Consider the following 27,313-nt stretch of genomic DNA (forward strand, 5'->3'; position numbering starts at 1 on the left):
TTTGAACTAGTGAAATTCTCGGTATAAATGTAGATACAGTCATTTCTGGAATCATTTACGGGACAGAATGAGGACATTTGGCCCTTGGGAGTTTATGCTGGATGTTCACTGAATTGGAATTAAAGAACATGACACTAGGACAAAATATTGACAAAAACAGACTTTTATCATATACTTTTGAGGCCTTTCACTTAGTTCACTCAATGGGCAGCATGGTAGCACAGTGGTTAGCACAGCTGCTTCACAGCTCCAGGGTCCCAGGTTCAATTCCCGGCTTGGGTCACCGTCTGTGCGGAGTCTGCACGTTCTCCCTGCCTCGACGTGGGTTTCCTCCCACAGTCCAAACATGTGCAGGTTAGGTGGATTGACTTTGCTAAATTGCCCTTACAGTTCAAAAAAAAGGTTAGGTGGGGTTACGGGAACAGGGTGGAGGTGTGGGGATAAGGGTGGAGGTGTGGGCTCAGGTAGGGTGCTCTTTCCATGAGCCGGTGCAGACTCAATGGGCTGAGTGGCCTCCTTCTGCACTTAAATTCTATGATTCAATGATTCACTCGATCAAACTGTTTTTGATGTGTGTACCTATCAACAGTGATTAAATTGCTACTTAGGGTGAAGCTTTTTATTCATTTTACAGATGTGGGAATCGCTGACTGGGCCATCATTTATTGCCCTATAAACCACAGGAGTGCATATGTGGTGTAGGCACAGCCATGGTACTATTGAGCAGTTACAAATGAGCTAGGCCATTTCAGAGGCTCGTTAAAAGTCAATCACATTGCTGTGGGTCGAGAGTCAAATTGCAGGCCAGACCAGGTAAGGGGAGCAGATTTCCCTCCCTAAAGGACATTAGTGAAACTGCTGAGTTTTTATGACAGCTGTTTCATGGCCATCATTGGACGTTTAATTCCAGATTTTTGTTAAATTCAAATTCTATGTCTGCCATGGTGGGATTCGAACCCATATTGTAAGTCCAACACTACCACTACTCCACCAACAGCGCCTCCCCAAGTTACATATTTTGTGCCACTCGTTCTCATACAGTGCAGTATGCTTTTCAAAAGATGATCTCTTGTTTCGTATAGATATTTCTAGCACTTTGCAGCTCACTATGGCATTGAGAGTGGAAAGTCATTCCAACCAGTGAGTCTGCAGATCTGTGTGTTCACAGTAAATGACAGATTGAGTCATTGGACTGTAATGCTCAGCAAACAAATCTGCTACTGAAACATTTGTTACTGACAAAGTAATGAGTTTTCACACTGACTCATTGTAATATTATTATTAATAAAACCATGCTGCATGATTAACTCATTGATGTCACAAGAGTGGAGAATCGCACAAAAGGGGCCACAGTTAACTGATTATTTGCAGTATCTGGACAAGGGTATACCTTAGCCTCAAACAGACAAAGATGATGGGGGGAATTCTCCGTCCGCATTGCGCCTGGTGCAAATCCCACTATGTCGGAAAAATTGTGGGAGATCCGCGAAACGGGATTTAGGCCAGGCGCAAAACAGTTTCCATCTCCCGGCATGTTCCAGCGAGCATGGTTAGGATCTCATCCAGATCACCATGCTCTCTGTGCCTCTTTCCTAAGTAAGAAGTCTTACAACACCAGGTTAAAGTCCAACATGTTTGTTTCAAACACTAGCTTTCGGAGCACTGCTCCTTCCTCAGGTGACTTTAACCTGGTGTTGTAACACTTCTTACTGTGCTCACCCCAGTCCAACGCCGGCATCTCCACATCATGGTTACAATCTTTCCTAAGGGCAGCTAGGATTAGGATCTCCACTGAATACAGGGGATCAAATCTGCATTCCTACTTTCTATGCACTGCGTGTTGATATCCAGGCTGTGACAGGAAGTGTCCTTCCAATTGTTCCACTGAAAATATATGTTGAAAATTGTACTCAATTTAAGTATGGAGTGGCCTATATTTCAAAGTGCCCATGTTGTGAGCCAGAGGAAGGAAAGGTCATTCCTGATCCTGTTTTGTCATTTTCATTCAGCTATTGAAATTAATTAGGTACTCCAGCTAATTGTACATTAAAAGCAAGCAACGCCAGATTTACACACCCGTTTCAGCAAGATTTTGGAATTAATACTCACTAAACCAATGTCCAGTGATTGGTCATTGTTCACAAATAGAACGGGATATGGCGCTCGACTCATTGATCGACAGTTCCACCGCGCCACAGCAAAAAACCGCACCGACCTCCTCAGAAGACAAACACGGGACACCACTGACAGAGTACCCTTCGTCGTCCAGTACTTTCCTGGGGCGGAGAAACTACGACATCTTCTTCGCAGCCTCCAACACATCATCAGCGAGGATGGACATCTTGCCAAGGTCATCCCCACACCCCCACTACTGGCCTTCAAACAACCGCGCAACCTCAAACAAACCATTGTTTGCAGCAAATTACCCAGCCTTCAGAACAGCAACCACAACACCACAAAACCCTGCCAGGGTAATCTCTGCAAGACATGCCAGATCATCGACATGGACACCACCATTACACGTGGAAACACCACCCACCAGGTACGCGGCGCATACTCGTGCGACTCGACCAATGTAGTCTACCTCATACGCTGCAGGAGAGGATGTCCCGAAGCGTGGTACATTGGCGAGACCATGCAGACACTGCGACAACGAATAAACGGGCATCGTGCGACTATCAACAGGCAGGACTGTTCCCTTCCAGTTGGGAAACACTTCAGCAGTCAAGGACATTCAGCCTCTGATCTCCGGGTCAGCATTCTACAAGGAGGCCTTCAGGAGACGCGACAACGCAAAATTGCTGAGCAAAAACTTATAGCTAAGTTCCGCACGCATGAATGCGGACTCAACCGGGATCTGGGATTCATGTCGCATTACATTCGGCCCCCACCAACAAGCCTGGACTTGCAGAGGCCTACCGACTGAACTGGCTTGGGACAATTCACACCTCTTTAACCTGGAGTTACCTCCCTCTCTGCATCTTTGATGATTTGATTGCCTGCAGGTGCTCGCATTCCGGGGCATCTCTGACTGTGTCTATATAAACATTTCTGGAACAAGCCTTTCCATTCACCTGAAGAAGGAGCCGTGCTCCGAAAGCTCGTGTTTGAAACAAACCTGTTGGACTTTAGCCTGGTGTTGTAAGACTTCTTACTGTGCTCACCCCAGTCCAACGCCGGCATCTCCACATCATTGTTCACAAATGCACCAATAGCTTATGGTTAAGAAAATATAATGCAAAAGAAATGGGGTTTTGAAAGGTGTCAATTATGATAATGAAACAAAAATCAGCTGTTCAAACAAGTCTGAAAAACAGACCAGAGACATAAACCTCTAAATAGAGAAAGACATTGAACATATCTCAAGTAAACATTCTTGAAGACAATCATACAAATTCGGAATGTTATTATCTTGCTCTCTCACATTGGAATGTCTCTGCCAATCTGCTCATCTGAAAGGCAACAAAACACTCTGAACTTTTCAAAGTACCACATTCATTTGTTTGAAGACATTGTGCTATATCATCAGTGGTGTCTTTATAATGTCTTACAAGAATCATAGAATCATATGCACAGGAGGAAGCCATTTTGTCTATACAGTTTGTGTTGAGTCTTTGAAACAGCTATGCAATTAGTTCCACTTTTTCTACATAGCCTTGTAACTTCTTTTCCCTATTTTAAGTATCTAAATCCCTTTTGAAAGTTACCATTGAACATGCTTCCTCCGTGCTATCTGACAAAGCATTCCAGATCACAACAACTTGCCATGTAAAAAAACAATCCTCTTCTTCCTAATTGACTAAATCTGTGTTCTTTTGTTACGGACCCACTTGACAGTGGAAGCAGTATTATTCTTATTTTACTCTGACAAATCCTTCATAATGTTGAAGGGATCCATTCAATTACTCTTAACCTTTTCTTCCAATTCTTTTTAAATTTAGAGTAGCCAATAATTTTTCTTTTCCAATGAAGGGGCAATTTAGCGTGGCCAATCCACCTAACCAGCACATCTTTGGGTTGTGGGGGCAAAACCCACGCAGACATGGGGAGATTGTGCAAACTCCACACGGACAGTGACCCAGGGCCGGGATTCGAACCCCGGGTCCTCAGCGCCGCAGTCCCAGTGTTAACCACAGCGCCACATGCCGCCCCTTTTCTTTGGTAAGGAGAACAATCCGAACTTCCACCAACTCTCCACTAGTCGCAGGGCAGCACGGTGGTGCAGTGATTAGCATTGCTGCCTCACGGCGCTGAGGTCCCAGGTTTGATCCCACCTCAAAACCAGATTCTTTCACCTGGAACGACAGCACAATGCCTGAAATTCGACCAGTAGCTGAAAGTAACCTCCGTAGAACCCTGCAACAAGCAGTTAGCACCGCCCAAAGAGATGATACAGTCCTTGAAGACTATGACTCAGACCTTGAATTCTTCTTTGGACATCGCAAGCCCAATGCCAGCTCCGACACAAAATGTGATGATATGGTCTTGGAAGACAACGACTCAGACGAAGATTTTACCTTGGGAGGTGGCTACCCCAGTACCAAATACGAACCTCTAATAGACGTGTTGTACATTGACGACCCCGACGACGAGTTCTTCGGATTGGGGAATCTTCAGCCCAGCATATATGACATCCCGACTCGTGAGTGCAGGATTATGCTGCGGCCTGACGCGAAGAGACAGAGAGCGGTACAAGCCCACAGAGAGCAGCCTGCTGCCACACAGAGAGTGGTCCACGCACCGCGAAGGGTCCCCGACTCCACACAGAGAGTGGTCCACGCACCACGAAGGGTCCCAGCCTCCACACAGAAAGCGATGAAAGACTCCACAGCGAGACCAATGCACGATTCCACACAGGGAACGCTGCAAGACTCCACAGAGGGAGTGACACAAGCCTCCACAGCGAGCTCGTGGATATCCTCCACGATAGAAGCAACGCAAGACTCCAAAGCGCAGTCCTTGCATGAACAAGACCATGAGGGTCTGGCAACCTCCTCTGAGTAACCAGCAGCAGATGATGCAAGTCTGCCATGCTCAAGTGCACAGCAAGAAGACAATGACAGTATACCACGCTCCAGTGAACAAGAAGACTCTGACAGTCTACCCAGCTCAAGTGAACGACAAGAACACACTGAGGCTCTACCCACTATGTGTGCGACAAGTGACGACGGCATCCCACTTCCCATACAAGATGCACAATGTGACAGACCTCAGCTAGTGTGTACAGAGGCACGCGAAAATCACAGTGAGACTACTGGTGACTCCGGTGACACCACGTTACTTCAAACCTCATTCGTTCGAGCCTCTCCACAAGGAAATGCATTCCTGAACGTTTTGACTCCGGATGTGGAGCATCAAGAAACCTTAGCTGCCTCAAGTGAACCAGAAACGACTGCAGATGGGGAGCGTCGACAAGCCAAAACTGACGCAGGTGAAACAGACCAGACTCCAGACGGGGAGAATCGACAAGCCAAAGCTAATTCAAGTAAGCCGGACTTGACTCCAGACGGGGAGCGCCGCGAACTCAGTGATGGCACGCTCAAGGAAACAGAAGATGCCAGAAAGCACGCTGACACGAGTAACTGTGTGAAGGACTCACATTATCCACAGAATGTGGTCCTTGAGCGCAACAAACATGACAACAAAGCCAACCGACACAACAACACAACCTACAAAACCAACCAACACAACAACGACATCAAAGACAACATCCAGAAGCGTACCAGAGGCAACAGCATCGACAACAAGCACGACAAACGCAACACCACTGGAACTACGACTGGTACAACATGGTACAACTCTACAAATGCGGGACACTGTTACTGCTCAACTCAGTACAATGACACACCATGGCAGGACGACGCAGATTGCATACATCGCTACCACAAGCATCGGAAGAAAAAAGACTCCAAATCAATCAACAAAGTGATGTGACCACTTCTTGGTTCCTTATGCAGAGGGACGCTGACAGCGTTTACAAAGCAATGCCACCATCAACATCACCAACCAAACAAGAAAGACACTCGACCATAATAATTAATGAATTTTGGACTCATGCATATGATTTGGACTTATTGTTTAATGATCACTGTTCTCATAACTTGTACACCTGTTTTTGTTCAATTTATCCACCTGTTTTTGTTCAATTTTCTTTAACACTGTACAGAAAAAATGTATCACGAAAAAAGGGGGGAATGTGGTGATATGCATCACTGTAAATACACAAGAGGTTAATATAAATACACGTAGACTAGCTAGACACTAGAGGGAGCACCAGAGACATGACACAGAGACATTCAACCAATAGGTCAGTAAGATAGTACACGACCAATGGGCATTCACGATACACACAGAGGTGACACTACCACAGGAGGGCATTACAACAACCCATATAAAAGGACACAGCACACAGCTCAGTCTCTTTCCAGTGGAGACACTCAGTGAGTACACAGGGTTGAGTTGAAACACATCATACCCGCCACATGGATTGTAGCAGACTGGTTCGTCAGTCTGAGTAGCTATAGCAGGATTAACAGGAGAGTCAAATCCAAGTAGGAGAATTGTTAACAGTTTAAATAAATGTGTTAAAGCTATCTCCAAGGCTGAACCTTCCTTTGTCAAAGTGCACATTAAGGAAGCAGCTTATGCTACGTCAAGAGCATAACAAAACAAACACGGGGGAAATTTCAGCAGCGATGGTCTGGGAAGCACTGAAGTCGGTGGTCAGAGGGGAGCTGATCTCGATATGGGCCCATAGGGAGAAGGTGGACAGGGCAGAGATGGACTGACTGGTTAAGGAGATACTACAGATCAATAGGAAGTATGCGGAGACCCCAGAGGCAGGGCTTTTCAGGGAACAGCGGAGGCTACAGGCAACGTTTGGCTTGTTAACCACAGGGAGGACAGTGGAGCAGCTGAGAAAGGTGAGGGGGGGGAACTATGAGTATGGAGAGAAGACCAGCAGAATGCTTGCACAGCAGCTTAGAAAGAGGGAGGCAGCTAGGGAAAGTAAATGACGGAGATGAGAACCTGGTTGGAGATTCAATAGGGGTGAATAAGGCGTTTAGGGATTTCTACAGTGTGCTGTATAGGTCGGAACCCCCTACAGAGTCTCGGTCTATGCAGATGACCTGCTTCTATATGTATCGGACACATTAGAGGGGATGGAAGAAATCATGAGGATTCTAGGGGAATTTGGCCGGTTTTCGGGGTATAAGCTAAGTACGGAGAAAAATTAGATGTTTGCGGTCCAGACGAGGGGACAGGAGAGGCGATTGGGGGAGCTGCCATTTAGAGTAGTAGGGGGAAGCTTTAGGTACCTAGGCATTCAAGTAGCGCGGGAATGGGACCAGCTGCATAAATTAAATCTGGCCGGGCTAGTAGACCAAATGAAGGACGATTTTCGGAGATGGGACGTGCTCCCGTTGCCATTAGCTGGGTGGGTGCAGGCGATGAAGATGACGGTCCTCCCGAGATTCCTGTTCGTGTTTCAATGTCTCCCCATCTTTATTCCGCGGTCCTTTTTTAAACGGGTCAACAAAGTGATCTCTGGTTTTGTTGAGCGGGCAAGACCCTGCGGGTAAGGACTGTAATGCTTGAGCGGAGTCGGGGAGAGGGCAGGTTGGCACTGCCAAATTTAGTAACTATTACTTGGCGGCGGATATAGCCATGATCAGGAAGTGGGTGGTAGGGGAGGGATCGGCATGGGAGCGTATGGAGGCAGCTTCATGCAAGGGCACCAGTCTGGGGGCGTTGGTAACTGCGCCTCTGCCGTTCCCGCCAGCACGGTGGCCCTGAGTGTCTGGGGCCAATGGAGGAGACATGTGGGAGCAGAGGGAGCATCGGTCTGATCCCCAATCTGTAACAATCACCGGTTTTCCCCGGGAAGTATGGATGGGGGGTTCTGGATACGGCGGCGAGCAGGGATTGAAAGGATGGGGGATATGTTTATAGACGGGAGCTTTCAGAGTATGAGGGCGCTGGAGAGGTTTGATGGCGAGGGGAAACAAATTCAGGTATCTGCAGATACAGGACTTCCTACGTAAACAGGTGTCAACCTTCCCGCACCTGCCGCTAAGGGGAATTCAGGACAGGGTAGTTTCCAGAGGGTGGGTCGGAGAAGGGAGCGTCTCAGACATTTACAAGGAACTTATGGGGTCAGAGGAGACGCAGACTGAGGAGCTGAAGTGCAAGTGGGAGGAGGAGCTGGGAGGAGAGATAGAGGATGGTCTATGGGTGGACGTGTTGAGTAGAGGCAACCCGTCCTCAACATGTGCCAGGTTCAGCCTGATACAATTTAAGGTCACATGACAGTGGCCCGGATGAGCAGATTCTTTGGGGTGGAAGACAGGTGTGCAAAATGTGCGGGAGGACCAACGAACCATGTCCACATGTTCTGGGCATGTCCGAAGCTTATGGGATTTTGGCAGTGGTTTGCAGATATGTCCACGGTGTTAAAAACAAGGGTGGCGCTGAGTCCAGAGGTGCCGATTTTCGGAAGACCCGGAAATCCAGTAGGAGAAAGAGGCAGACATTCTGGCCTTTGCTTCCCTGGTAGCCCGGAGACGGATACTATTAGCTTGGAGGGACTCAAAGCCCCCGAAGTCGGAGACCTGGCTATCGGACATGGCTAGCTTTCTCTGTTTGGAGAAAATCAAGTTCGCCTTTAGAGGGTCACTGTTAGGGTTTGCCCGGAGGTGGCAACCGTTCGTCGACTTCTTCGCGGAAAAGTAATCGTCAGCAGAAGGGGGGTGGGGGATTAGTTTAGCTTAGAGTAGGGGGTTAATAAAGGTGGGGCCTGTTGGCTTTTGCACTATGTTTATAGTTTCATGTACATTGTTTATTGTGTTGTTGTTATACCAAAAAATACCTCAATAAAATGTTTATTAAAAAAAAAGGCTAATCACAAATAATACCTTCCAAGATGTTTATTGGCCAACACAAAAAGAGGACAACAACACACGATTGTGTCCACTGATCCAGAGTGATAAATGTATCCCAATGGGTGGGATTTTCTGTCACCTCCCGTAATGTGTTTTCCGGCAGTATAAGTGGCTCATCATTGGCCGTCAGTGGGATCTTCTTGTCCTGCCAATGCCAATGGCGTTTTGCATGGCTCGCCCATCCTGCCTCTGGAGAACCTGCCGTGGGGGATGAGCGGGGTCGTCATCGGCAAGACGGTAAGATCCCGACGGCGGGAATGGCCAAAACATCCCGCCACAGGACTTTTGCCACTTACCTGGCCCAAATCGGCTCAGTCGGAAAATGCATTTAGTGTTTAATTGTCCTGCCAACCATCGGAAAGCATTCACAATAAAACAAGGTGAGGTTTTACTTTGTATAGCAAATTCAGATAAAAGATAAACTTTAAGGATATAAATTGGGGAACACACAAACCAAATTTAGAGGAAAGCTCCAGGAAGAATTAAATTGAACATTTAACAAAGACAAAAAGGTTGATTACAAGGACATATAAAAAGGGAAGGAGGACACTTCTAAATTTGGGGGCAAAATGAAAATGTCAGAGGTAAACATAGGAACAGGAGGAGGCCATTTATTCCTCAAGCCTGTACCACCACCATTCAATGAGACGGTGGATGATCTGCAACCTAACCCCATATATCTCCATAAAATCACAGTTTTAAAATTAACAAATGATCTAGCACCTATTGCCATTTTGGGAAGAGAGTTTCAGACTTCCATAAACCTTTGCAAGAAGTATTTCCTAATTTTCATAGAATCTTTACAGTGCAGGAGTCCTTTCGGCCCATCGAATCTGCACCGACCCGCTGAAAGAGCACTACTAGGGTCAGGCCCCCACCCCATCCCCCTACTTAACCTTTTGGACACAAAGGGGCAATTTAGCATGGCCAATCCATCTAATCTGCACATTTTTGGACTACAGGAGGAAACCGGAGCACCCGGAGGAAGACTCAAAGAGAAAATGCAAACTCCACATAGATAGTCACCCGAGGCCGGAATTTAACCCGGGTCCCTGGCTCTGTGAGGCAGCAGTGCTAACCACTGTGCCGCCATGCTGCCCTAGGTACTCATGAGAGATTCTTTATCTTACCTGTTCCACCTAATACCATGAAAACTTCAATCAAATCACCCCTTAACCCTCTACATTTCAGGCAATACAAGCTAGTTTGTTTAATCTCTCTTTGAAGCTCAACCATTGGCATCCAGGTATTGTTCTGGTACATCTACATTGTGCTACCTTAAGGGGCAATATATCCTTCCTAAGATTAGGAGTGCTTACAGGAGGCCTAAACAAGATTGTGCATGCTGAAGCATGAGTTTTTTCTTGTATTCTATTCCTCTATATTCCTCCCACATGTCCTGAAAGATGTGTTGTTAGGTGGACATTCTGAATTCTCCCTCTGTGTACCCGAACAGACACCGGAATGTGGTGACTGGGGGAACTTAATTGGAGTCTTAATGTAAGCCTACTTGTGACAATAAAGATAAAGTACTACACTCTGTATGCTTCACCCGATGCCTGTGTCTATGTATTTACAATGTGTATTTATCGCATGTCCTATGTTTTTCATGTATAGAACAATCCACCTGATCTGTATGCAGAACAATATTTTTCATTGCACCTCGGTACACGCGACAATAAATAAATCCAACAATCCAATTCAAAGGTTCTCATTTTACAATGGGCCTACATTGCTCATGACCACCTTCTCCTATCTAATGCAATTATAGAATATTTTGGCACTGATTTTGATACTCCTTGCCAGTTTATTTTCCTATTCCCTTTTTGTAGCTCTTTCTATCTTCTTTGTCTCCCTTTGGTGCCCTGGTTTCTTCTCCATTCGCCAGAAAATGTGATTTTTTTTTTTGCACATTTATATATTTTTTTTATTTTTGTTTTAGGTTTTTTATCTCTTTAATTGTTCGTGCCTGTCTTTTTTAGTGAGTAGAACTCTTGACCTCCAGGCCCAACAGCCAATGAGGGCTGGAGAATGAAAGAACCATGGTCCAGACAGAATATCACGGTGCCAACTCCAAAATGCTGCGTCCAGGCCTGTTATTGTTTCTTTTACTTCAGCTTTAACAAAACCCCGGAACTTGTTATCAGTGTTGCAAGAGCTAGCAGAGCGGCAGTTACTCTGTCAGCGTACAAGGAACGCCCAATGTTATCAGAGGAGCTGCTGCAGTAACTGAAACTGACCTGAGCATCCCTCCAGCCCCGGCCACTAAGAAAGTTAGCACCCTTTTAAAAACCTGAAATATCTCCGTCACGAGACACTTCCTTGTTAGATATCATGGGATGTGGAGCAAAGTTGGGTAACTGGAGTTGAGGTGTGGGTTAGCTGTGATCTGACTGAATAATGGAACAGGTTTGAGGGACTAAATGATCTACTCCTGTTCCTATGTTCCTGACACTAGACATGTGCATTTTTCATTTCACCTGACATACTGACCTCAAAGATTAGCCTAGAAACATTAAGGTTGCCTTTTCAGTATTTTACAATATCTCTTTATAACATCTTACAACTTGGAAATATCACCACACTCCTTACAGGCAATCAGTCCACATCAGATTGCAAACTATATATTTTCCTTCACATAACAGTAAAGGCAAATATTGGTCAATTTGTTCTGGTGCATGTTGCCAAACAGAATTACAGTAGAATGCTGTCTAAATTCACATAGTTCTTCAAATAAAAGGAAATGCTTGCTCCCTTTTCTTATGTTATTTTGATAAGGGAGGGTGGAGTTCTGCTGCAATTTTTTAAGGATTAATATGTGGCACAATCAGTTTGTAATCAGATGCATCAAATTCCTTGACCCTGAATGTTTCCTAATTCGGTCCCTCCTATTCTGTGCAACTTCAAGGCGCAGGCTCGAAGGGCTGAATTGCCTACATCTGCTCCTAATTCCTAAATAAGGGGCTGGTTTAGCACACTGGGCTAAATTGCTGGCTTTTAAAGCAGACCAAGGCAGGCCAGCAGCATGGTTCAATTCCCGTACCAGCCTCCCCGAACAGGCGCCGGAATGTGGCGACGAGGGGCTTTTCACAGTAACTTAATTGAAGCCTACTCGTGACAATAAGCAATTTTCATTTCATTAAATCCCTATGAATGCCCAATGCTCAAATGCTAATTTGTTTGGTTTGTTTGCATCTCATTCTGCCAATCACCCCCCCCCCCCCCCCCACTTAAAAATACTCTTACAATTACTTTTACAACTTTTGTTTTCTTCTGTGCTTTTCAAAACTGCATTTAACAACCAGCCAAGCAACTGATTAAAAGTCCCATTTGTATAAATTAACAGGCTCAGAGCAGAAATGGAGCAAAGCCAATCTCTGGCATGAACGCCAACCAGAATTTGGTACCAAAAGTAAATCCACCAGCATCTCCCACTGGTCTAGCATCACCTGGGTGATTCATGTGGTGCTGCTGTAAATGATAAATCACATCAAAACAAATGCGTCTGCTGTACATGATGGCACTGTGGCAGGGAATGAGAAATATTCAGCTTTCTCAAACCGATAAAGGGAGCGGGTGGTCAAATATATGAAACTGCGGCCATACATTTTTAGTTAGCAGAAGAGGAAAGTAGAACGAATGCCTGACATCCAATTAGTTACATTTTTAAAAAACAGCCTGAAATCATGTGCAGTTCGTGTTATCATTAATGGGCGGTGGAAACAGATTCAATAACAGTTTTCAAAATGAGAATTGAATATCCGCTTGAAAACTAGAAAAATAATAATTGCCGGGCTCTGGGCAAAGAGCGGGAAAGTGGGATTAATTGGAAACGCTTCCCCTCCCCTCCACCACAACAAGCATGATGGGCTGAATGGCCCACCAGCCCCATCACCCGGACACTCACGATGGGCCGAACACCACCCCTACAACAACAACCCCGACGGGCTGAATGGCCTCCCTCTTGAGCTGGAAACATCAGTGACACCCGGACAACCCGCTCCTGAGTCCCGGAAAAACGTGTGTCCGTCCCTTTTACCCGCCTCTGATGACCCTGGCGCGCAACTTTTGAGTCTTTAACTTTTCGCGCCGAGACCAAACGCAGTTTCTGCGGAGCCGGAATCGCAGGCGGTGCGGGCAGGCGGCATTAAAAAAAAACAAATGACAAAACCACGGGAAGCTCCCAAAACGGAATAACCAGCCCCCCCCCCCCCCCCCCCCCCGTCTTTCTGTCATTTGTAAAGAGCTGAGTGACCTTGCTGGCACCGTGTTTGTCTGCTTGACAAATCGCCACAGAAATATTCTCAAATCTGCTGAGTGGAAGTCAGATTGTCCATTATTGGGGGAGGTGGAGTTTACTGGCAATGAAATGACTCCTTCTGCGAAATCGGAGAGCCCCAGATATATAACACCAGCAAGGCGGAAACCAGGACACACACACACACACAAACGGTCAGGGGCTTCTTTTAAAACAAAATGCGTACCCCTTTAAAAGCATTTAACATAATTGAGATCTCCTCTTGAAAACCAGCCCCGGATTAGTGTGGCAGCAGGTAGATTAGTGCTGGGAGCAAAAGCTGTGGAGATTCCGCTTAAAACCAAGGTCACAGCAGCAACAACAACAACAACAATTCGATGTGGTAATTTGCAGCATGGGACGATGGCCTCGACGGTATATCGGGTTTCCATAGAGACAACGACCCATCTGGGCTATCTCAAATCTCTGTGCTGTGGCCGCAGTGGAATTGTACCCAGCTCGGCTGGTCTCCTCTCCATTTCAGATGCTGCCTTGAAGTCAGTGAGTGACCCCCACTGCCCCTCATAGCCCCCTCCAGCCATCCCATCACTAAAAAGGACAGTGGAGATCACGAAAAGCACCTCCTCCAGCAGCAGGCAGGGGGCTGTAGTGGGTAAAGGGCAGGACAGCAAACTCTCTCTCTCTCTGTCAAGGGGCTGGCACGGATCTGATGAGCCGAGTGGCCTCCTGTACCATTCAATGTTGGAGGAGAAGCACTGAGAAGCTTGGAGAGACCAGGAGCTCTTCCTCCTCCTCCACCTACTTACCCCACTCACTGCTCCCCGTGTGCCCTGCAATCCAACCAGCTTCTGGCAGCTGAATTCAAAGACCGTTTCTTTTTGTTTTCAACCACACACTTTTTCTGACGCGCGCACGAATCGAAACCTACTTATTTTTTGAGAGCGGGCTTAGAACTTGGTAAACGGGACAAAAATAAATGGATAAATGTGAGAATATCAGGTCCCAGTGAGAGGTCTCTCGCTTTTGGGGATACATTTACTGCGCATCGTCAGAGATCCCTGCAAATTCCCAGTGCTGCGCATTCAAACATTGAAATCATTGCCACCCCTCCTCCAGAATGGACCCTCATCCCTCCTCTTTGAATGAGCGTGGGGGTGCCACTGACACCTGTATAGCACACACACACACACACACACACAGGCTGCAGGGGTGGCACCCAGCGAACATTTACCCGCATTGGAAGCGTTGTGTCCCTGGATCTCCATTGTCTCCGCGTGGTGTTTCCTGTCTCCCATCGATGCCGGATGCTTGTGGTCTCTGTCTTGACTGTGTCACTTGATCAGTCGCAAGATAAGGTGAGGGAGAGGGGAAGGAACAGAAAGGCATAAGAGTGCGATGGAAGGTGGGGAAGGGGGCGGGGAGTCAAAGGCAAAGCAGAGAGGGACAGAAGCCTCGACGTCAGAATGGAAAAGTACTGAAACATGCACGTGTGAGTGAGTGTATAATGGATAATGTAAACCCAGTGGAAAAATACTGAATGCGAGACACAGATCTGTATACATTACATGTATATATATATAAACACAGTGGAAAATACCAAACCCTGGGCATTGATCTGTATATGTTGCGCGCACATACACACGTGTAGACATATATATATAACCCCAATGGAAAAATACTGGGGTACATTCTGACTACATAAAACAAACGTGTGTTGAAAAAGCTGCCGGAAAAGAGCCAAGATGAACACACAGATATGTGTCTGCAAATTCATAGAATCCCTCCAGAGTAGGAGAGCATTTGGGCCCAGTGAGTCTGCACCAATCCTCCGAAAGAAATGAAAAAAATGAAAATCACTTATTGTCACGAGTAGGCTTCAATGAAGTTACTGTGAAAAACCCCTAGTCGCCACATTCCAGCACCTACGAGAATCAAACCCCGCTGCTGGCCTGCTTTAAAAGGCAGCGATTCAGCCCAGTGAGCTAAACCAACCCCTAGCTAAACCAGCCCCTGTAAAAGAGCACCATACCTCTGCCCACTCCCCCGTCCTATCCACGTAACCCCACACATTGACCATGGCCAATCCACATTGACCATGGCCAATCCGCCTGCACATCTTTGGACACTAAGGCAATTTGGGCTTGGCTACCCCACATAACCTACACACCTTTGTTTGGGAGGAAACCGGAGCACCCGGAGGAAACCCATGCAAACACGGGGAGAACATGCAAACTCCACACAGTCACCCGAGGTCGGAATCGAACCCGGGTCTCAGTGCTAACCACTGTGCCACCATAACAAAAATGAATTAACAAGCCGAGTGACTGTGTACATCCCCATGTTTATCATCTCTAAATCAAATGCATATGAAGCGTGAGAAAGTACTGAGATACACCTGTGCCTCCACATGAGAATATATATTTCCCAAGGGATGTATGTCTTAAAAATATATATACATTAAACACAGTGCATAACTATCTGAACACCAATATATATGACACTTCTGGAAAAATACTGAGATATAAATGTGTCCATGTGTAATCATATAAATCTAGTGGGAAATTATTGGGGCTGGTTTAGCTCACTGGGCTAAATCGCTGGCTTTTGAAGCAGGCCAGCAGCACGGTTCCATTCCCGTACCAGCCGCCCCGGACAGGCGCCGGAATGTGGCGACTAGGGGCTTTTCACAGTAACTTCATTGAAGCCTACTCGTGACAATAAGCGATTTTCATTTTCGAAAGAGCCAAACTAATGGATCAATTGTAATTTATAAGACTAGGTTTATTGGATTTTTGTATCAAGGAATAGGAGGCAAAGGCTGTAAAAGTTTAAATTTAGGGCAGCACGGTGGCGCAGTGGGTTAGCCCTGCTGCCTCACGGCGCTGAGGTCCCAGGTTCGATCCCGGCTCTGGGTCACTGTCCGTGTGGAGTTTGCACATTCTCCCCGTGTTTGCGTGGGTTTCGCCCCCATTACCCAAAGATGTGCAGGGTAGGTGGATTGGCCACACTAAATTGCCCCTTAATTGGAAAAAATTTATTGGGTACTCTAAATTTATTTTAAAAAAATAAAAGTTTAATGTTGAGCTACAATCATCCAGGATCAAATTGAATGGTGGCACAGACTCAAGCGCCTGAATGTCCTATTCCTGTTTCTCTGTTTTCTCTGTTCCAACAATCCTTGTGGATACTTAATCCTTTCAGCTTCTGCGCAGATCTCATCTTCCTTATTAACTTCCATGTGTGTTGAGGATTATGACGCCTCATTTAAGAGAGATTAGATGTTTTTTTATGCAGTGAGTTGTTATGATCTGACATGCACTGCGTCAAAGGGTGATTGAAGCAGATTCAAAAGGATGAATACCTGAAGGGAGGAAATTTGTAACGTTATGGGGAAATGGCAAGGGATTGGGGCTCATTATCATAGAATTTTATCACAGAAGTTACAGTGCTGAAGAAGGCCATTCGGCCCATCGAGTCTGCACCGGCTCTTGGAAAGAGCACCCTACCCAAGGTCAACACCTCCACCCTTTCCCCATAACCCAGTAACTCCACCCAACACTAAGGGCAATTTTGGACACTAAGGGCAATTTATCATGGCCAATCCACCTAACCTGCACATCTTTGGACTGTGGGAGGAAACCGGAGCACCCGGAGGAAACCCACGCACACACGGGGTGGATGTGCAGACTCCGCACAGACAGTGACCCAAGCCGGAATCGAACCTGGGACCCTGGAGCTGTGAAGCAATTGTGCTATCCACAATGCTACCGTGCTGCCCCGACACAGTCTTGATGGACCAAATGGTCTCCATCTGAGTTGTATGATTTTACACATCTATGGACCTGAGAACATGAAACAAGTTGAAATGTGTTGAGCACATATTTATTCATAAAGCATACAGACCAAGTGGAAAAACACTAGCACACACACTGACTATACACATAATGATACAAACCTAGTGGAACTGTGCACACTTGTGTCTATGGACAGAAGAAGGTATCAACCTAGAGTAAAAATAGTGACATACGTACACGCAGATACACAATGTCTACATACCAGAAAAGATACAAACATGGTGGAAAAGTAATGACACACGCACTGCCTACGCACTGGAAAATAAACCCAGTGAAAAAACACTGGCACACTCAAACATACACACAAACTGTGTCTGTATGCAGGGAAAGATATAAACCCAGTGAAAAAACACTGACACACAAACACACACAAACTGTCTATATGCAGGAAAAGAGAAAAACCCAGTGAGAAAACATTGACAAGCTCAAACACATACACAAACTGTGTCTATATGCAGGTAAAGATATAAGCCCAGTGAAAAAACACTGACACACTCAAACACACACACAAACTGTGTCTATATGCAGAAAATAAATAAGCCCAGTGAAAAAACACTGACACACTCAAACACACACACAAACTGTGTCTTTGTGCAGGAAAAGATATAAACTCAGTGAGAAAATATTGACGCACACAAACACACACACAAACTGTGTCTATATGCAGCAAAAGATATAAACCCATTGAAAAAATACTGACCCACTCAAACACACACACAAACTGTGTCTATATGCAGGAAAAGATATAAACCCAATGAAAAAATATTGACGCACACAAAGAAATGCAAACACACACAGTGTCTACATATTTGATAATGAATTAACCTAGTGAAAAAGATCTGACACACACACAGTGGCCTAGATTGACGCTGGCAATGTGATCGCGATTGGGTGGCGAATCGGGTATCAGCCAAAATTGAAGTTGTGCCAGGCACCGAGCCGACCACTATGCTCCAGTGTTGGCAGTGGGATCAGAGTTTGTGCCCGAGCGCCAGCAGGAGCTTGCTCATGGATATAAATGGGCCCTATTGACCCATTTGTATCCACTTGGCGGGTCCGGCACCAGAGTCTCCAGTCCCCCGTGATTCTCCGGTCCCCCCCGCCGAGGTTGGATCCTCCCTCCCGCCCCCCACCAGGCAGTCCCCCGCAGGATGGCGCCGAGGTCCCGCCGGGTAAGACCACATCTGAACGGCGCCGGACTTTCTTGGTGGCCACTCGGCCCATCCCGGGAGTAGAATCACCAGGGCGCGGCCCCCGACCGGCGTCGCGCCGACTGTGCCTGCGCCAATGGACCAGCGTCACGTGAATCACGCCCGGCCCGGCGATTCTCCGATCCGGCGCGGGCTGAGAGTATCCCACCCCGTGTGTGTCAGTACTTTTCCACTAAGTTGATATATTTTCCTGTGTATAGACACTGTGTGTATCAGTACTTTTCCACTAAGCTGATATATTTCCCTGTATATAGACACCGTGTGTGTCAGTACTTTTCCACTAAGTTGATATATTTTCCTGTGTATAGACACTGTGTGTGTGTGTCAGTACTTTTCCACTAAGTTGATATATTTTCGTGTATATAGACACTCTGTGTGTCAGTACTTTTCCACTAAGTTGATATATTTTCCTGTATATAGACACTGTGTGTGTGTCAGTACTTTTCCACTATGTTGATATATTTTCCTGTATATAGACACTGTGTGTGTGTCAGTACCTTTCCACTAAGTTGATATATTTTCCTGTGTATAGACACTGTGTGTGTGTGTCAGTACTTTTCCACTAAGTTGATATGTTTTCCTGTATATAGACACTGTGTGTGTGTGTCAGTATTTTCCCACTAAGTTGATATATTTTCCTGTATATAGACACCATGTGTGTCAGTACTTTCCCACTAAGTTGATATATTTTCCAGTATATAGACACCGTGTGTGTCAGTACTTTTCCACTAAGTTGATATATTTTCCAGTATATAGACACCGTGTGTGTCAGTACTTTTCCAAAAGTTAATGTATTTTCCTGTATATAGACACTGTGTGTGTGTCTGTACTTTTCCACTAAGTTGATATATTTTCCTCCAAATAGACAGTGCGTGTCAGTACTTTTCCAAAAGTTGATATATTTTCCTGTATATGGACTTGTGGAAAGGTACTGACACACACACAGTGTCTATATACAGGGAAACATATCAACTTAGTGGAAAAGTACTGACACACACACAGTGTCTATTTGGAGGAAAATATATCAACTTAGTCAAAAAGTACTGACACACACAGTGTCTTTATAGAGGAAATGACATCAACTTTTGGAGAAGTACTGACACACACACACAGTGTCTATATACAGGGAAATATATCAACTTAGTCGAAAAGCACTGATACACACACACACACAGTGTCTATTTGGAGGAAAATATATCAACTTAGTGGAAAAGTACTGACACACATACAGTGTCTATACACCTGAAAATATATCAACTTAGTGGAAAGTACTGACACAGACACACAGCGTCTATATAAAAGAAAATATATCAACTTGTGGAAAACTCCTGACACACACACACAGTGTCTGTATACAGGGAAATACATCAACTTAGTGGAAAAGTACTGACACACACAGACAGTGACACCACTGTTTAAAAAAGGAGGTGGGCAGAGAGCAGGAAATTATAGGCCAGAGATCTTAACTTCGGTAGTAGGGAAGATGCTGGAATCTATCATCAAGGAAGAAATAGCGAGGCATGTAGATAGAAATTGTCCCATTGGGCAGACGCAGCATGGGTTCATAAAGGGCAGGTCGTGCCTAACTAATTAAGTGGAATTTTTTGAGGCCATTACCAGTGCAGTAGATAACGGGGAGCCAATAGATGTGCTATATCTGGATTTCCAGGAAGCCTTTGACAAGGTGCCACACAAAAGTTTGCTGCATAAGATAAAGATGCATGGCATTACGGGTAAAGTAGTAGCATGGATAGAGGATTGGATAATTAATAGAAAGCAAAGAGTGGGGATTAATGGGTGTTTCTCTGGTTGGCAATCAGTAGCTAGTGGTGTCCCTCAGGGATCCGTGTTGGGCCCACAATTGTTCACAATTTACATAGATGATTTGGAGTTGGGGACTAAGGGCAATGTGTCCAAGTTTGCAGATGACACTAAGATGAGTGGTAAAGCGAAAAGGGCAGAGGATACAGGAAGTCTGCAGAGGGATTTGGATAGGTTAAGTGAATGGGCTAGGGTCTGTCAGATGGAATACAATGTTGACAAATGTGAGGTTATCCATTTTGGTAGGAATAACAGCAAATGGGATTATTATTTAAACGATAAAATATTAAAACATGCCGCAGTGCAGAGAGACCTGGGTGTGCTAGTGCATGAGTCACAGAAAGTTGGTTTACAGGCGCAACAGGTGATTAAGAAGGCAAATGGAATTTTGTCCTTCATTGCTAGAGGGATGGAGTTTAAGACCGATCGTCCCGACCCGCTGGGCGTACCTCACCCACGGCCAGTGCCAGATCCAGAGGCCCCCAGGGACTCACGGCATGGCGTGGAGGGCAGGCAGGACGGACGCCCTTCTCCCGACAGTGAGACCCAGGACACTGATGCACAGAGGACAGGCACCAGTGTGTGTGTCAGTAGAAAGTACTGACACACACAGTGTCCATATACAGGGAAATATATCAACTTAGTGGAAAAGTACTGACACACACAGTGTCCATATACAGGGAAATATATCAACTTAATGGAAAAGTACTGACACACACAGTGTCCATATACAGGGAAATATATCAACTTAGTGGAAAAGTACTGACACACACAGTGTCTATATACAGGGAAATATATCAACTTAATGGAAAAGTACTGACACACACAGTGTCTATATACAGGGAAATATATGAACTTAGTGGAAAAGTACTGACACACACACAGTATCGATATACAGGGAAATACATCAACTTAGTGGAAAAGTACTGACACACACAGTGTCCATATACAGGGAAATATATCAACTTAATGGAAAAGTACTGACACACTCACTGTCTATATACAGGAAAATATATCAACTTAGTGGAAAAGTACTGACACACACACACTGCCAATATACAGGAAAATATAACAACCTACTAGAAAAGTAAAGCACACAGGGTCCATATACAGGGAAATATATCAACTTAGTGGAAATATACTGACACACACAGTGTCTAAATGCAGGAAAAATATATCAACTTAGTTGGAATGTTTTTTTTTTGTTTTTTTCGGCCATAAGCCACAATTTTTATTGTAAGTGTGGCCAATTTTCTGATCTCAAAAATAATGTTCCATTTAAGGCTCTCGTATCCAGTAACTGCCATCATGACTGATTTTGCATGTCTGTTTCAATGTTTGAAAAAACTAACATGGTAAACATTGACTCACATTCTTTTTCAGTAGTGTACATTCCAGTGGAAACAAAGGCAACATAAACAACTCCTTCCTTAAGGTCTGCAGGAATGAAAACGCAAGAGCTATAATTCACTGATGCAATTACAACTACAGAAACTTGGTTGGCATTCCTTAGATTTTTTTTAAAAACAAAAAAAGGTTACAAAAAGTGCTTTGATGCATAGTGTAGAACATATGCTGCCATGACACAAATCTAGGCTATCAAGGCGGGAGTGGATTATGAATGCACAAGAGCCTCATGGAACTATGATCAAGTGCAACTTCAATTACAATACTGAATTAATGGCTACCACATGACCAGTGGACAATACTCAAGGTTTTCAAAAGCTTATACTTAGTGTTTCTAAACTACTCACAAACGTTCACATTCATTGTACAAGAAACAAGGAATGCATGCACCGACAATTGTTTTGGCTAGAATGAATGACGTGAAAGCATTCCTCCGTTCCTTGAGATTCTACATAAAAACTACTGGGAGCAAACAGCTTAAGAGCAACCGCAGGTTGGCTGCTTAAGTTAATGAGATCGCCTTTACGTGGAAAAAAACTAAACTATTCCAACTTTTCATTAAATGATAGAGCTGCAGAAATGGAAGCTGCATGGGTCAAGATGGCACGAATTGTCATTATGCAAGGATATTCCTTCAAGTGAAACCATCGCATTGCCTCCCAGTTTCTCTGCAAGTGGTATACGGTCCCGAATTTCATCTAATCCATTAACTTGCCATTCATGTTTAATACCTGTAAATTTCCTTTTAATAGCATCCTTTGAGCTAGCACATATCATCTTGCTTTTAAGGGATGCCCTTTCTGGAGCCCAGAATATAAATACCAGATCTTTCTTGGATTCTTTCGTCTCATATGTAGCATCATACAAAGCGTAACGACAGTCGGTCTGAGGTAGCAACTGAACGAAAGAAGTGTAGGCATCCTGCACAGTTTCTCCAATTTCACCCACCAAAATCTCTTTGGCTGCCTCCACAATTATCTGTTTTTTAACATCACTAAGGCAGAATAATATCGCTTTCTTTCTTTTTTTGACTTCTTCTGGTGATGACGATTTTCTTACTTTCATGTCATTGAAGACTTTAATAACTTCATCATGTACTGTTACACCAGAGGCCATGGCGGGCGAGCGGCTGCACTGATGATGAGAAACGCTCACACGGCAGCGGTGAACACTCGACCGTTCTAGTTGGAATGTTTTGACACACATAGTAGGCGCGATTCTCCGAAACGGAGAGAACCGGCAACCCCGGAGTGTTTCACTCTGGCGTCGGAGGCCGCTCCTCGCCCCCTATTCCCCCCCCCCCCCCCCCCCCCCCCCGGGGGGGGGCTAGGAGCGGCGGTGCGCGAATCTCAGGCGCCGGGCCTGGACACTTGCGTCAAAGCGGCGCGCCGAGAATGACGCGGCCGGCGGTGCAGGTTGGCCGGCTCCAACCCGCGCATGCGCGGTTGCCGTCTTCCCCTCTGTTGCCCCGCAAGACATGGCGTCGTTTACAGACGCCGGCGCGACGATCGGTGGGCACCGATCGCCAGCCAGACACCTGATGAGCACGCACGATCCTCCCTCCGCCCCCCCCCCCCCCACAGGCCCCACACTTACCTGTCGCGCGCTATTCACGCCGGCAGCGACCAGGTGTGGTTGACGCCGGCGTGAACCGGTCGGGTTCGTCAGGCCGCTCGGCCCATCCGGACCGGAGAATCGAGCGGCGTGACGCAAAACGTGACACGCCATTTTGGGGGGGGTGGGAGAATCGTGGGGGGTGCCAGGACAGCGTGTCGTGATTCGCCCGGCCCTCCCGCGATTCTCCCACCCGGCGTGGGGAACGGAGAATCACGCCCAGTGTCAATATACAGGAAGATATAGCAACTTAGTGGAAAGGTACTGTCACACACACTGTCAATATACAGGAAAATATATTGACTTAGTGGAAAGGTACTGTCACACACAGTGTCGATATACAGGAAAATATACTGGCTGGAGCGCCACCAACCACTCCGGCATTAACCTGGCCCCCACAAAATTGGAGAACTCGGGGGCTGTTGACGCCAGAGTGGTTGGCACCAGTCTTCCCGCTGGCGTGGAGACATAGCCCCATTTTTGGAGAATTACGCCCATGGAATCAGCTGAGGAGGCATTTTAGGGTGGAAGGGATGTCGGTGCTAACGCCGCTGTGTGAGAATCATGCGTTTGAGCCAGGGGGATGGATAGTGTGTACAGGAGGTGGAGGGAAGTGGGGCTGGTCAATGTGAGAGATCTGTTTTTGGAGGAAGGGTTCGCCAGTCTGGAGGAGCTAAGGGAGAAGGTAGAGCTGCTGAGGGGGAGTGAGTTCAGGTATCTACAGGTTAGGGACTTTACGCAAAAGGTCTGGAGGGGGTTACCTAAATTGCTGGGATAAACCCTGCTGCAGCGACTGCTGCTTCCAGATGTGAAGGAGAGGAGGAATCGGTGATATATACAAGTGGCTGGGGGAGTAGGGAGGTGAGTGGTGGTGAAGATGAAGGAGAAATGGCAAACCAAGGAAGGGGAGATCAATTTGGGAGTATGGAGTGAGGCACTTGATGCGACCATCAATTCACTTGGAGAGTCGAGTCGAAGTAAACAGTGGTTTTAATCAGCTTACAACTTTGCCTGCCTGTGACCGGTACATTACTGAAGGCGGTCCCGCAGGTCAGCTGCTCTTATACTCCCTATAAGGGGGCGGAGCCCGTACATTCTCCACATCTCCCCCTGTGGGTGAAGCCACACAGAGGCCCATAGATGGAGCCCACAGGATTAATAGCATGGTATAATGCAACACAGTATACTGGTGAATTAATAGTACTTATACATTTACCACAGCACTGCGTAGGGTAAATGGGATCTCCTCTTGTGCAAGGATGAGCCTGATGCAGTTTAAGGTGGGGCACAGGGTGCATATAACTCAGGCGAGAATGAGTGGGTTCTTTCAGGGGGTAGTAGATGAGTGTGAGAGGTGTGGGCGGGGACCAGCGAATCACGCGCCCATGTTTTGGGGTTGCGAAAAATTGGGAAGATTCTGGGCGGGAGTGTTCACGGTCTTAGCCAGAACAGTGGACGAGGACATGGACCCTTTGGTGGCGACATTTGGGGTATCAGAGAAGCCGGACTCATGGTGAGGAGAAAGGTCGATGTCATGGCCTTCACCTCTCTGATTGCATGGCGGCGAATTTTACTGGAGTGGTGGTTGGCATCGCCACCGGGTGACCTGTACAACCTTCTGCAGTTGGAGAAGATAAAATATGAGTTAAGAGGCTCTGCAGAGGGGTTTGAGAAAAGGTGGGTGATATTTGTGACCGTGTTTGAGGAGCTGTTCATCATGGGGATGGAGGGGGGAGAGGAGTGGAGAGCGAGAAAGGGAAAAAATCTGTATAGACTGTACAGTTGATTGCTGAGAACTATGCTTCCCGGGGTGTTTATTTGCTGTAATCTGGTTTGATACATGTTTGTAATAAAATACATTTTTTTTAAACTTAGTGGAAATATACTGACACACACAGTGTCTGTATACAGGAAAATGTATCAACTGAGTGGGAACGTATTGACACACAAGCGGTGCATATATACAGGAAAATATATCAACTTAGTGGAAAAGTACTGATACACACACTGTCTATATACAGGAAAATATATCAACTTAGTGGAAATGCACTGACACACACACACAATGTCTATATACAGGGAAATACATCAACTTAGTGGAAAAGTACTGACACACACAGTGTCTATATACATGTAAATACATCAACTTAGTGGAAATGCACTGACACACACACACAGTGTCTATATACATGTAAATACATCAACTTAGTGGAGAAGTACTGACACACACAGTGTCTATATACAGGGAAATACATCATCTTTGTGGAAAAGTACTGACACACACACAGTGTCTATATACATGGAAATACATCAATTTAGTGGAGAAGTACTGACACACACACAGTGTCTATATACAGGGAAATACGTCATCTTAGTGGAAAAGTACTGACACACACACAGTGTCTATATACAGGGAAATACATCAACTTAGTGGAAAAGTACTGACACACACAGTGTCTATATACATGGAAATACATCAACTTAGTGGAGAAGTACTGACACACACACAGTGTCTATATACATGTAAATACATCAACTTAGTGGAGAAGTACTGACACACACACAGTGTCTATATACAGGGAAATACATCATCTTTGTGGAAAAGTACTGACACACACACAGTGTCTATATACAGGAAAATATATCAACTTAGTGGAGAAGTACTGACACACACACACAGTGTCTATATACAGGGAAATACATCATCTTAGTGGAAAAGTACTGACACACCCACAGTGTCTATATACAGAGAAATACATCAACTTTTGGAGAAGTACTGACACACACACAGTGTCTATATACAGAGAAATACATCAACTTTTGGAGAAGTACTGACACACACACAGTGTCTACATACAGGGAAATACATCAACTTAGTGGAAAAGTACTGACACACACACAGTGTCTATATACAGGGAAATACATCAACTTTGTGGAAAAGTACTGGCACATACACATTGTCTATATACAGGGAAATACATCAACTTAGTGGAAAAGTACTGATACACACACAGTGTCTATATACAGGAAAATATATCAACTTAGTGGAAAAGTACTGACACACACAGTGTCTATATACAGGCAAATATATCAACTTAGTGGAAAAGTACTGACACACACACACAGTGTCTATATACAGGAAAATATATCAACATAGTGGAAAAGTACTGACACACACACAGTGTCTATATACAGGAAAATATATCAACTTAGTGGAAAAGTACTGACACACACAGTGTCTATATACAGGGAAATATATCAACTTAGTGGAAAAGTACTGACACACACACACAGTGTCTATATACAGGGAAATATATCAACTTAGTGGAAAAGTACTGACACACACGGTGTCTATATACAGGAAAATATATCAGCTTAGTGGAAAAGTACTGACACACACGGTGTCTATATACAGGAAAATATATCAACTTAGTGGAAAAGTACTGACACACACACAGGGCGCGATTCTCCCAAAACGGGAGAAATCGTAAAGCTGCCGTAAAACCCGGGCGGGTTTTACGGCAGCGCGCCCCTTCCCGACCGGGGACCGATTCTGGTCCCCGGTCGGGGCTAGCAGCCCGACGCCGTAGGCTCCGGCAAGACGGGCTTAACGAAAATCGTTAAGCCCGCTTGCCGGAGTTAGCGCCGGCTGACGCGTCATATGACGTCAGCCGCGCATGCGCAGTTTGGAAGACTCCAACCCGCGCATGCGCGGGTGACGTCATCGCGTTTTTGCGCGAAACCCGCGCATGCGCGGGCCGGGTTGCCCCTCAGCCGCCCCGTGGTACGGCCGTGCCAATCGGTGCCATGGTTATTAATAGCGAGTTAGTCACGCCGTTTTTACGAACGGCAAGACCAGGTGTGTTTGCCGTTCGTAAAAACGGCGGAAAGGGCTGGGACTTCGGCCCATCTAACAGCTGAGAATCGCTGCCGGCCGTAAAAAAACGGCGGCAGCGATTCGGGTCAGGACTTCGGCGGGGAGGGGGGAGAATAGCGGGAGGGCGGCAAAAATGTCGGGAAGGCCCTCCCACTATTCTCCCACCCGTCGTGGGGGGCGGAGAATTTCGCCCACAGTATCTATATACAGGGAAACATATCAACTTAGTGGAAAATTACTGACACACGCACACTGTTTATGTGCAGGAAAATATATCAACTTAGTGGAAAAGTACTGGCACATACACATTGGGCGCGTTTTTCCGGCCT

At 45.8% G+C, this 27,313-nt stretch overlaps 2 protein-coding genes across 2 annotated transcripts in view; both read right to left on the minus strand.

Moving 5' to 3' along the window:
• LOC119965906 (acidic amino acid decarboxylase GADL1-like) overlaps window positions 1-14,632 on the minus strand; it is a 119,802-nt gene extending 105,170 nt beyond the window's left edge. Inside the window, exon 1 of the mRNA XM_038796904.1 lies at window positions 14,432-14,632. Coding sequence (XP_038652832.1) covers window positions 14,432-14,495 — 64 coding nt within the window. The 5' untranslated portion in view covers window positions 14,496-14,632. The remainder of the gene's footprint in view (window positions 1-14,431) is intronic.
• Window positions 14,633-21,302: 6,670 nt separating this feature from the next.
• On the minus strand, window positions 21,303-22,678 carry LOC119965907 (cofilin-2-like). Its single transcript, XM_038796907.1, has one exon. The coding sequence runs from the start codon at window positions 22,607-22,609 to the stop codon at window positions 22,052-22,054; it is 558 nt and encodes a 185-aa protein (XP_038652835.1). The 5' UTR covers window positions 22,610-22,678; the 3' UTR covers window positions 21,303-22,051.
• Between the last annotated feature and the right edge of the window lie 4,635 nt (window positions 22,679-27,313).

This window comes from Scyliorhinus canicula, chromosome 5 (genome assembly GCF_902713615.1).
Source record: "Scyliorhinus canicula chromosome 5, sScyCan1.1, whole genome shotgun sequence".
Classification (NCBI taxonomy): Eukaryota; Metazoa; Chordata; class Chondrichthyes; order Carcharhiniformes; family Scyliorhinidae; genus Scyliorhinus; species Scyliorhinus canicula.

Bases quoted from the DNA above. Each gene is read 5' to 3' on its own strand.
- LOC119965907 (XM_038796907.1), bottom strand. From the start codon at position 22,609: ATGGCCTCTGGTGTAACAGTACATGATGAAGTTATTAAAGTCTTCAAT.